This window comes from Argiope bruennichi, chromosome 4, assembly GCF_947563725.1.
Source record: "Argiope bruennichi chromosome 4, qqArgBrue1.1, whole genome shotgun sequence".
In the NCBI taxonomy this organism is placed as follows: Eukaryota; Metazoa; Arthropoda; class Arachnida; order Araneae; family Araneidae; genus Argiope; species Argiope bruennichi.
In genome coordinates this window covers 25,935,996-25,948,811 of record NC_079154.1, presented here as the reverse complement: position 1 = coordinate 25,948,811, position 12,816 = coordinate 25,935,996, and the positions used below count along the sequence as shown (strand labels likewise).

Sequence of the window (12,816 nt, the reverse complement as noted above, 5' to 3'; positions counted from 1 at the left end):
AGAACATTTTAGAGAAAGAAAGAAAATATTAGATTAGAAAAAATTAGATAGGATTTTCTCTCAGTTTAAGATTATGAAATTTGTAATCAGATAAAGGAAAAATATGAATAATATTTTATTAAAAATTATTATTATAACTTGATTTTAATTTTGATTTACTTACAGGAATGTTACGCCACGCTTTCTGTCTACAAACTGGTACCTAACAAAGAAGATCTGGACAGTATCGAAAATTTGCGGTACTTATGGGAACAGACGCAAAAATTGTCCATCGAAACACAGAATAAACTTCTGGACATGAAGACACAATTCCAGGAGCAGCTGACTGAAAATGTTTCAAGTTTCACTAATGAATTCGAGAAGTTCCAACAAGATTATCAAGAAGTAAGAGCAAGATTCTTTTGTATCTCAAAATCTATTAAAATATTAAAATTAAAAGTGAAACTGTAGTTAGTAATTAAATGAAACCAAAAGCAAGACTATCCTTCTATAGAAGAATTACAAATTATTAATGAGTTTTAATTTCGTAGGATCAAAATAGTGTTATTATTACGAAAATAAATATTAAAATATTTTTTTTATATGAATTAAAAAATATTTTTTTTTATTAATAGAAAGGGCCTTTAGTGGTTGGATTATCTGCAATGGAAGCATCTAACAGGCTGGCTGAATACCAGGTTTGTGAGTTTATTTTATTTTTAACGTGGCTACATGTGCTTATGAAATTCAAAGGTCCAGTAAATATATCATTATTCCTATGTTATAAAATTCTAAAAAAAAATCAGTATACTTTAAGTAACCATGGCAATTTTATAATTAATATAAAATACAAATGAACCATTAATTTTATATTATTTTATCCCCGCTTTAATCACATTTTAATATAATGTATATATTATTTGTCATACATTATATTATTACGTATGCTATCTGTAAATTGCATAAAGTGGAATGCATAATCTAAAATCATTCAAAATGTTAAACAAGGAACACATCATAGATATTAGATCTTGTAATTTTTCAGTAATAGATGCTCGCTAAAAATTGTAATTTCAATATATAGGATTTTTAATTAAAAATTAATTGAAATTCTAAAAATTTTTCCGCAATAAGTTCGGAACATATAACCCAGAGAACTTTTAAATCACTTTAAAATTTAAGAAATTAGATTTTTCAGTAATACTATTTTATTTACGTATAATTTTCCGTAATTTTAATAAATTTCTTAAATATTTTAAGTATATCTTAAAATACTTTTTTGTTGTTATATTTATTGCTTTTTACATGCAAGCATTGAGATTATATTGTTGTTGTAAATTTGTTGTATGAACGTAATAAACATTAAAATTAAATTTTGTTATTGTATTATTATTAAATTTTAATATTTATTGTCATAAAATTTTATTATTAAATTGATTATTTTAAGATCATATTTTAAAAATTCTGATAAAAGCTGACAAATCAAGCCATTGATTATTCGGATTAAAAGCATAAATCTGCTTTTATTATTTTTTTTTTATTTATGCTAGATACAAAAACTGATTTAGCTAAAACATTTAACCAATTATCGTCTGAGGTTCTTTAAACTATAATTTTTAATTGGTGAATTTAAATTGAGTCATCTTGCGCAACGTTTGTGAAAATGCATACCTTTGCATTTTATTTCATTTCTATAGAATAGATTTGATGGTTTGTGGCAAAAGTACATGACTTACACCGATGGCGCCATATTATTTGGTTACAAATGCAAAGAGTTTCCACGTTTGCATTACATACGAAAAGAGCTCGGGATGATGCAGAAACTGTACAAGCTGTACAATGATGTCTTGGACAAAGTAAATGGCTACCAGGACATTCTGTGGAATAATGTTGATATAGATAAAATTACCAACGAATTAATCGAGTTCCAGAACAGGTAAGTTATTTTTTGTATCATTCGTATACAATATGGAATTTATTTCGTTAATTACGAACTTCCATAAATTCGTAATTAATGAAAAAATAAAAGGCTTAATTCTGCAATTCAAGTATGTTAAAAGATTTAAAAACTATCCTATCGGAAATACTCGATTTCTTAATCTAACATTCCATTTAAACACGTTTTGAGCTAATTTGGCACTTTGCCAAATCAGTCAAAGACTAAATCTTCTCAAAGTATTCTGCCGTAGATCAGCGAAGAAAATTGTTGACCTCATCAGAAAAACAAGTAATTAAAAATTAATTAATAGAAGTATTTTGAACATTCTTATTTTGAATTATTTAATTTTTTATTTGCTTTAAATTAAAGAAAAATTTTTCGAAAGATGGCATGGAACAAATTGAAAAAGAAAATGGTGTTAATATTTGGTCAATATCAATGGTATCAATATTTTTATTCTAATTATTTTTCAGAAAATTTACAATATTTTTTTACAAGTTCCTGAAATTTAGCAAATGACGTCAAAAGTGCAAAATAGATATATTTAGAACAACAACTGACTGACCTCTCAGAAGGGATATCTATATTTTTTTCTACTATGATAATAAAAAGCAACATTTCGAGCAATTTCGAGAAAATCAGCATCCCAAAACACGCAAAATATAAAATTTTTATATTGAATTTAAAAATGAGGGCTTTAAATAGAATTGAGTCATCATTACGACTGCCTGTATGCAAAATTTATTGAGTGTATGATAGACTTCGACTTGATTTCACACGCGCATTCACACTCATACACTTCCTTTTAAAAGCATAAACAAAGTCACTGTTCTAAATTTTCGATAATTTCGTTTTTAGATAATGTATAGTAAACTGGAACAGGCACATTAGCAAGCCCACAAACACTCAACATTTTATTTTTGCATTTTTACGGTACGTAATAATGATTCGTGAAATAGAAATTTAATTTGGCAAGTTTTTATTGTTTCACTATTCCATCCCTATTCATATTTTTACTTTCCCTTATGCTTAATACACATAAAGCATCAAAGAGTCAAGAGCTTGTGATTTATTTCGACGTTTCAGACTTTCTTGGCGCTTTATCTCACTGCATGGTTGTGAAACCGATAACTCAGACACTCGTCGAGTTAGACAGATGAAAAATGACTTGCACTCTTTTCATGTATCAAAATGGTATATCCTTATTTAATCCCGGACAAAAACCCTCAAAGGAAAGATCGATTTTCCCAAAATAGTGCGAATTTGACTTTTTTTTTTCAACTGTCATATGAAAATGCAGATATAAAGTGTGTGTGTGTGTGTGTGTGTGTGTGTGTGTGTGTGTGTGTGTGTGTGTGTGTGTGTGTGTGTGTGTGTGTGTGTGTGTGTGTGTGTGTGTGTTTGTACAAGAGGCGCGGACAAGGCACGTCCGTTCACAGCGCGACACAAGAGCAGATTAGCGTAAAAGAGAGCTAGAAATTAATTATCCTTGCTCTTATATATCATAAGGTTTTGATAGGGATTTCTTATATACGTCGAATTAGGCAAGGGAATCATAGGGATCTTTAAAAAAGAATTTGTTTAGATCAGCAATTTTTATCCCTTCATTCGGAGCATGGGAACAGTTGATTAAAGCATTTTACAAAACTTCGCTTGAATTAATGGAATAGAAGAGGTGGAATGGGATCAGGAAATAAAAGAATATTTTAGAATGAAGTTGATATGGACTAATTAAGATAAAACTTTGGAAATTAATTAGAATTGAAATTAGAGTTTTAAAATATCATTACACACACGCACGCACACACACACACACACACGCACACACACGCACACGCACACGCACACGCACGCACACACGCACACACACACGGACACACACACATATGCAATTTTTAAATGTTTTTATAATATCTTTATTGGTACACCATCTTTGATGAAACATCACCAATGATTTCCTTAAGAAAAAAATCGAAGTGAAAATACTGCTGATATTTAACTACTTATAAGATTTCAAGATGTAATAAGGCCAAAACAAATATTTGTGTACAATCAGGTGCCGTAAGTTGCCGAAAGGGTTGAAGGAATGGCCAGCCTTCACCCAGCTGAAAAAGACGATCGACGACTTCAATGAACTGTGTCCTCTTCTGGACTTGATGACAAACAAAGCAATGAAAGGTAGGCACTGGAAAAGGATAAACGAGTTGACAGGCCATGAATTTGACGTTACTTGCCCCCACTTCTGCTTGAAGGATATACTGAAAGCACCTTTGCTGAGTCATAAAGAAGATATTGAGGTATTTTGTATTCTTTTATTAAATATAAACGTAATTCGTAAGTTTAGTGCTTCGCTTTATTTTCAAAGTAAGAAACGAACAAAATACGTGGAGTAAATATGAAATTTATTAACACTTTAATATATTTGTTTAATTTATAAAATTTATATTTATTCTGATTTTCGGCATATATATATATATTATAAATTATTCTAAAGTTACATAACTTTGTATTTTTTTTTTATTTTATCATATTTGTAGGTAATTTGATTGCATGATATGATGTTTTATTCTGATTACTGTGTGTTGTTTTTTTATTTTTTCATATTAATGATTAATTTCATTGCGGAAGGTCCCCACTTATATTCGTTAACCTCCCCCTTCTTCTTCCTTAATTTCTAAATGATGACAGCTTAGGCCATAAAGTTGCTGTTTAGGTATAAAAAGGTCATGTGCTACTCGATAACTTACATCGCCATCTATTGACAAATATTGAAGTTAGCGATTTCGTATGGTGACAAATAGGAGAAAAAAGGCAAATCGAAAGTTGTCGAATACTCTCGATTTAGTACGAAAAGATACTTTGTGAACATTATGCACAAAACAGAATGTAAAAAATGAACAATTGTTCAACTGTGATTTTCAATACAGTGTGAAACGAGTGAGAAGCGAGAAAAGACCATTTTACAGATTATAACTGATGTTGTGGCGTAGGGAACACATATGAATTTATGAAGAATCTACGACAGTGTATTACTGATGCTTGTGTATCCGTAAAACCTATCATGATGCACAATGTCCAGCGAGAATCCAGTCAAATCCAGCCCAATTAATTAAATGAATGTGTATATTGACTACCCTGAGCTTTTCGAGCAATATAAATTAATAATTCTAATGACAAAAAAGTATCAAAGCTCATTTCTTCAACTTATGTGACGTTAATGACGTGACAATTTTCGAAATCTTCAACAAATAAATATTCATGTTTTGCATTTCCTTTTAAGCATTAATGTGCGTAAAGTATCTTTTCGTTATATCGCTAGTACTTTACAAATTTACCGTTGACTTATTCCTCGTATTTTTCACTGTTTCTCAGAAAAGAAAGCTAATTCCAAAATTTGTCGATAGATGGCGCTGTAAGTGGTAGAGTAGCACGTAGTCTTTTTACTATAAATTAAGAAACTAACATTACGGCCTAAGCTGTGAACGTTTAGAAATTAAGTATGTTGTAAGGGAAATAGATAGGAACCCTCTATAGTATGAATTATTCTAATTAATATTAAAATTAATAGAATGAATGACTGATTGGTGCTTTTTGTGATGCCATCTTTTTTTTTTTTTCCTTTATCAAAGTATCTGCTAAGAATAAACTTTTGCTTAAATCATAAGACTACAGTAAATTTCAATTTGGTTACTTTTTTCCTCCCCCATAAACACGCATTAAATGTCATGTATTAAACTTTTTGTTGGCGAATGGCGAAAGGTGTTAGTAAAAAACTTTTGGGAAGCACACACTAAGTAACTAGTATATGTATAATATATTAACGCGTTCTTTGAAATTTTTAATTAATTAATTAATTTTTTAGAAATTTATGTTAATAAATTTATTTTAATTATTAATCAGACATCTGTGTGTAAAGGCTTGCTCGTCTAAAGCTTTTGGATTTGTAGTTCCTTTATAAGTGTCGATAAAAACACATTGCTTTTGAGAAGACGTGCCAAATGAAATGTTAAATTTTAAACGCATATTTTATATATTTTGATTTAAAAAAAAACGCTTTCAGTTAACTTAGTTATTGTAAATTATATAAAAGAAACATAAATCGAAAGAATTAATTTAAATTTTAAAATTCGATTATTGATTAATTATCAATTTATTAATAAGAAAATAATGAAAACAATTTTTATTCTGTATCAAAACATTTATTTTACCATACGATTTTATTTTATTTGATAAGAAATTTAAAAAATAGCTATTTTGTACCTCTTTGGCAAAAATTTGCATTTAAGGACAATATTCATTTTTTTTCCGCCAAAGAACTATAAAAGGCTATTTGCAACAATTCTGTCTAGCCTGTTTGATTTCGAAATGGATGAACAACATTAAATGAAGAAATATTTGCTTTGTAGCTATAATTAAGCAAGACGGACATTAAGTGAATGCGGAATTCCTTTTATGCAATGATATGCGAGTCTGATTTCTTCCTGTTACAGGAAATGTCTTTCCAATTTCATTTGAGGCATTGCGTTTTTGTTGTCGAAAGACCATATATGGTCTGCAAAAATTACATCATATTAAGTGAATATTTCTGGACGAAATGAAGCATTGATGTTCAATTGAAATTGGGCGAAGAGAAAAGATAAATCTTTCTTTCAACAGACATATTTCTAATAGCTAAAAGGATTACATTACTTTTCAAACAGAATAATAAATTCATTATTTTCTTTCATTCGGGAAACAATTCCGGCGGGAGAAATTTTGTTTCACCTAAGAATTTCTATTTTGATTATCCTCTTCGCGTTTTCAAAGTCAGCGCGGAAAGTGAGTTCAAGCATGGTAATTGAGACAAAATGTTTACTCCAAATTTCGTTTTCTGGATAACATCCACACATAAAACATTTGATTCTTTTAAAAAGGTTTCTACTTCTAAAAGAGGAATTAAAAAAATTGAAATCTGCTATCGTAAATTTTGAGTTATCATGTGAGAACGTTTTTTTTTATGTCACGTGGCATCAATCTGACTGAAAAGCATCCTATTCTCACATGACTCATGTTCGAAAGGTTATGGTTTCTGACCATCTCAAAATCAATCGAGTTCTAAATTTTTTTCTCAATACCAGGATTTCTTTTTCGTGCAAAACCAGTTTAAACCGGCTTTAAACAATCATGTGACTATCAGATTACGCCTATATCGATATTTATAAAACAACGGTTATATATATAATTTTCGATACAATTTCTCGCTCTTCCGCGTTCATTCCCAATTTCTTCTCTGTGCTTCTTCGAGCTATACTGTCTAATGACCTTGCCCTTTATTGGCCAGATAGGAGAATCGGATACATTACGGACATTCACGTTAAGTTGTAACTTTTTGTTGGCGGTAAGTCGCCAAATGTGACCTTTTTTTATCATTTGCTAATAACCCTAAAAGCGAAAAACTGATGCCTCAAAAGCGATAAATCGAAAATTTTCTGCCCGTGCATTTGGCGACTTCAAAAATTCCAAACCTCGCTCTTTCGCGTTCATTCCCAATTTCTTCTCTGTGCTTCTTCAAGCGATAACATCTTATGATCTTTCCCTTTTTGGCCAGATAGGAGAATCGGGTACATTACGGATATTCGCGCTAAGTTGTAACTTTTTGTTGGCGGTAAGTCGCCAAATGTGACCTTCTTTATCATTTGCTAATAACCCTAAAAGCGAAAAACTGATGCCTCAAAAGCGATAAATCGAAAATTTTCTGCCCGTGCATTTGGAGACTTCAAAAATCTCAAACCAAAACAACATCACATGAGAAAAATGGAATTTGCATGGATTCGTATAGATTGAAAGTATTTATAGCCATCTTCTAATGATCCTGTTATTTTTGTCCATATTTAAAAAAAAAAAAAATTAATGTTTTTCAAGATTTATATGTTTTTTTTCTTAATTTAATCTAATAGAGCTATCTTCGGAGAAGAGTTTTATTGAGTATAATTTATTTAAACTTTCCCTGTCAGATTTTAATCTTTTATTTAATAAAGGAAAACCAATATTTCAACTTTCCTTCTTTTCTATTGTATCTCACCCGATAGACGTGTGCGCGGTATAATGGCTTATTTGGAAATGTTTTCTAAAAACTTAAAACAATAAAATTGCTATTGTGTATTCTTTTACTTTTTAATATTTTTGATGGAATTCTGTTGGGCTGTAATTTATATGACCATTTGGGAAACTTGAATGCGAGGTAAAAACAAGAAAAAGGCAGATTAAAAAACAAATTACATTCGTTCAAAAAACAATAAAATATGACTGTTTAATGATTGTATTTCTTTTAATGATGCATTTAATATACAAAAATAAACTAGCTACAGATATTAATAAAAGTAATTAAAACAACTGTCCACATTCCCATTAACACTTCAGCTATTCATGTACAACGTATTCATACGCATTTTAATAGTTCTAAAGGGTGTCCCAAAATTAAGGCAAGATTTTAATTTGCCTCCATTCTTGCAGTAAATTGATGGCAATCCTATTAAAAAAACACCATTTGACAGTCGATAGTTTAGGGTTAGTGAAAATGGAGCATTGCACGATAGAACCACGTGTTAACGCAAAATTTGAATTAACCCTTTAAAGTGCCATTTTTTTTTAGTCATATTATGTTAAAATATTTTTAGGCTTGAAATTAGAATAAGAAAAGGGATTCAATTAGCTTATAAGATAAATTTAATTTGATTAATTAATTAATTTGGTAAATTAATAATTAAGTAACAAATCAAGACACGTCATTTTCTGTGAGATAAAGAACTGAAGCATCTAAGTTTCTGTCTTTCTAAAAAAAATTTGTCATAACTTATGCCAACCTACATAATTTCATACAAAGATTGATAAAATTGGTGGGAAGCATACTTCCCACGGCCCTAAAAAGGGTTAAATAAAAAAAAAAAAAAACATTTTTTCCCTTTAAATTCTTATATTTTTATTGAAACGTAAAGAATACAGGATAGGGTTATACATGGAATAACACATAGGGCAGATGGTCTTTACAGCATTGCTAGCATATGCGCACTCCTTGGTAGAAATTTTCGATGACCATTTTGCATAAATGTGGCTGGATTTCGTTGATGCAGCGCTGAATTTCCTCCTTGATTGCACGAGTGATTATGGGGAAATTCAAGACTGTGGGTTTGCTGGCATAGACCTTTGACTTCAAATTACTCCATAAAAAGAAATCCATTAACGTTAAATATATGATCTAATGGGGTCAGTTTTCAAATTTTCGAACTGTGGTCTCCAGACTTTTATTAGTTTTTAAATACTGTACAACAATTAAAACACATTGTTCTGTCGTGTATTGTTCCATTTTTACCTACCCTAAAATATCAGCAGTCAAATGGGTTTTTTTAAAAATAAGATTGCCAATACTTTACTGCACGAATGGTGGCAAATTCAAATCACGCATTCATTTTGGGAATTTATAATGCCATTCAACCCTATAAAAATATTATAATCTTTAATTAAATCTAAACGGCGTATGAAATTGTATGGAAAAACTTAAACATTATATCTACATTATCTGGTACAGAAAAATAACAACAAAAAAAAGCTGAAAGAACTAAACTGTGTAAAAATAATCAAATAATAGTGTTCATCAGCAATGAAATGTATGTGGGTAAATACTGAAATATTTCCTTACATATGCTACAGATACATGCAATACATCTCTAGACAGAAGAAGTTTGCAGAGATTTTAGCTTTACTTAATGCTAATATAACAAATATAAAAGAAAACAACTATGATTTTAATCAAATTGATCAAATTTGTTTCTACATTAATTAAGTGGCTGACCGTTTTACTCCTCTGCCCTTCTGAATCCCCCCCCATGTGTAATCGGCCAATCGATTGTTACACTGTCCGTCGAATGATATCAAAAACTTTATATTCGTATTTCATAATAAGGAGAAAACAATGATCTGTTTTTCCATTATAATATTGTCAATAAAAGTTTGTTTACTAAGGCGCATTTTCATGCCACAAAAATAAGTCATATGACCTCTAATAAATTCTTATCATCAGTCGATAATATGACATGGTGGTTTACATAGTAACAGAAAAAGGGAGGGTCGGGGGAGGGAGGAATAATAAAAACAGCGACAAGTCATTGAATAGTTCACATAATCTCTAGTCATTATCCCAAACATTTATTCATGAATGTGTGCTCGACTTCGAATTGCCAATTGAAGACGAGATTCCGTTGTTGGAATACTTCTATTGGGATCATGTGACTATAACCAGATCATGTATTACATCCAGAGATTATCACTGTGTAAAAAGTACCTGTTAAAATGTGTATTTTCAGGTCGCTCATCATTTAAAAGATGCAGTATACTCCCAAGTATCCGGTTCGTGATTATCCGGCTTTCGTACTATCCGGCATAGTTTTCTTTTGTCGTAATTAAAGGAGGAAGGCAAGACGTCCATCGGCAACATTGCCAAGGGATTGTAAGCGGGCGTCTGCTACGATTCTTCTAAGTGCCGTGTGCAAAATACAAGTTGTGACTGTAAACGAGCAGTGTTGTGTTGATTATTCATTGTTTCCTCAGTGTGTAACGGATCTCAGTTGCTGCCGCTGTTCCTGATTATAACTGCACAGTACGTACAGAATTCGTAAATTATTCTTGGGGTACACTTAATGTTTTTTTAAGTGTACCACAGTGAAGATTTCAAAATGGGTGATAACCGAAAAAAAGTTGTAGTGACTATGGAGAAGAAATTAGAGCTATACAGCTACTAGATTGGCGTAACAGCAAAAATCGGCAACTGCTTTTATGATTCACCATTCACATTCTAAGTGGCTTGAGAGAAATGGAGGGAGAAAGTATGTGTTATAATAGTGAGTTTTGGTATAAAAACTTTATCTTCTAGTTTGGTGAGCAAAGAAATGAGTTCATAAAACTTCGGTCAGTCCGTCATTTCTGTTATTCGGCCTACACTTCAGCCACATTAAGCCAGATTTTAGGGAGTGTACTGTATTTCAGTTTTGAATCTAAAGTTTTTTTTCTTTGTAAAGAAGTACACAAACTTGATGTTCAAACGTGACCTTCCTTTCAGGATATATGTATATCGGCCTTGAAAGAGAGAGACATCGAAGGCAAATTGAAGCAAGTGACTTCGGAATGGAGTAATCAGAACCTGACATTCGCGGCTTTCAAAAATCGAGGGGAACTTCTACTGAGAGGCGACACGACGGCTGAGATTATATCGTTGCTGGAAGACAGTCTCATGATTTTGGGATCTCTCCAGAGTAATCGGCAAGTTTTTATTTTATTTTATCGTGTATGTTGAGAAATGTCGTCTTAGAAATAATTGTATTTAAGAATGATTCATATAAAAACTGAAAGGAAATTCTGGTTTTCTAATTGGTATGAAACTTTATCAGTATTCGTCTTTAAGTTCTTTGACATTTGTTATTTAGTTGGAAATTTGAAACATAATTGTTTACAGAGTCCATCAAATATCTGATTATTAATTATAAATGATTGATAAGTTGAAGTAATTATTAATAAAATGAAAGAAAATATGAACATGCGTTTTTTGTGTGATTAAAGTTAGAAAATAACTTCAATTTTAAAGTTTAAAATAGAAATTTCAAAAGTGAGATGAGCTTATATTCAATAAAAGAAAAAAGTGGTAGTGAATATCAATAATAAAACGAAAGCTTTAAAACTTTACCAATTAACCTCTTAATCGTCACGTCCGAGCGTCATGTGGATATCGATTATCACTTCTTGTAAGCTGAAATTTAATGATTCAAAGTGGTTGTATTTCGATCAAAAAATTATGCATAATTCACATGCACCTACCTTACTATTATAAGGATTCTTCATCGAATCTGTAGAACAGTATACTCCTGAAGCAGAGGCTGGCATTTAATTAGATTTTTAAAAAAGACTAAGTAATTAAATGGTTAAAATAAGTTATATATGTGACTTGTATTACTTTATGTCTGTTAGCATCTCATACTTCAATTATTTTCTTTTGTATTTGATTTCCACGTAAAAATTTCTCTTTTCGGTGGTACACTAATAAAAACAAATTTTTAAAATAAAAATTTTAATTAATAATTATTTAAAATTGTGATGTGGTAAAACATAACAAAAAATGTCTTCACATTCAAAAATTAAAACAAAATAATGTGAAACAATAAATTAATTATTGATTTTTTTTATTTATATTAATCTTTTTTGTCCTAATGGACATATAATCCCGGAGATCAGACTTCATTTCTTGTTGAGTAAATAACAGAGGTTATTGTAGGAAGAATCATTTTTACATGAGATTTAAAATTTAAAGTATGTGAATACCTTAAAAAGTCGATTTTTTGGGAAACTAGGGATTTTTTTAAAAAAATTTAATACTCTTAATGTGTGGACAGGATTCTTTATAAAACTGCTAGAATTTTGTTTCTAAGTTTTTTTTCGGGGGGGGGGGTACACTGTTTTTTTATATCCGTCTTTACATACGGTTTGATGCTATTTTACATCTTTAGATTCTATTTTTTCAAATAAAGAATATGATGGAATTTTCTTACGAAACATTTCATAAATTAAAATCTAATGTATATTTTTTGTTCAAATTTTGTAGAAAAATTTCTCAGCGCGTTAGATAGTTCCTGAGCTAGGAAGTGAGTAATTTATTCACTTAGAAATATTTTATAATTGTTTTTAGTGTTTCACAATGTGAAAAATTTCGTTTTATCTATCAGTTGACCACCAATATTTAAAGAATGGAGAGTAATAAAGCTTATTTTTTAGTTCAGAAACTAGATAATATATTCCTTTAGCTATCTGCAAAATCTTAAGCAAATCCTTTGATAAGCCTCTAAAGTAAAAAATTCTTGCTTTATACCTTTTTTTAG

General features: G+C 30.3%; 1 protein-coding gene across 1 annotated transcript in view; it reads left to right on the top strand.

The window, feature by feature from the left end:
* The first annotated feature begins 290 nt into the window (after positions 1 to 290).
* Positions 291 to 12,816, top strand: part of LOC129965553 (dynein axonemal heavy chain 5-like) — a 272,814-nt gene continuing 260,288 nt past the window's right edge. The window contains exons 1-5 of the mRNA XM_056079546.1: positions 291 to 384; positions 615 to 677; positions 1,677 to 1,915; positions 3,975 to 4,215; positions 11,010 to 11,209. Coding sequence (XP_055935521.1) covers positions 298 to 384; positions 615 to 677; positions 1,677 to 1,915; positions 3,975 to 4,215; positions 11,010 to 11,209 — 830 coding nt within the window. The 5' untranslated portion in view covers positions 291 to 297. The remainder of the gene's footprint in view (positions 385 to 614; positions 678 to 1,676; positions 1,916 to 3,974; positions 4,216 to 11,009; positions 11,210 to 12,816) is intronic.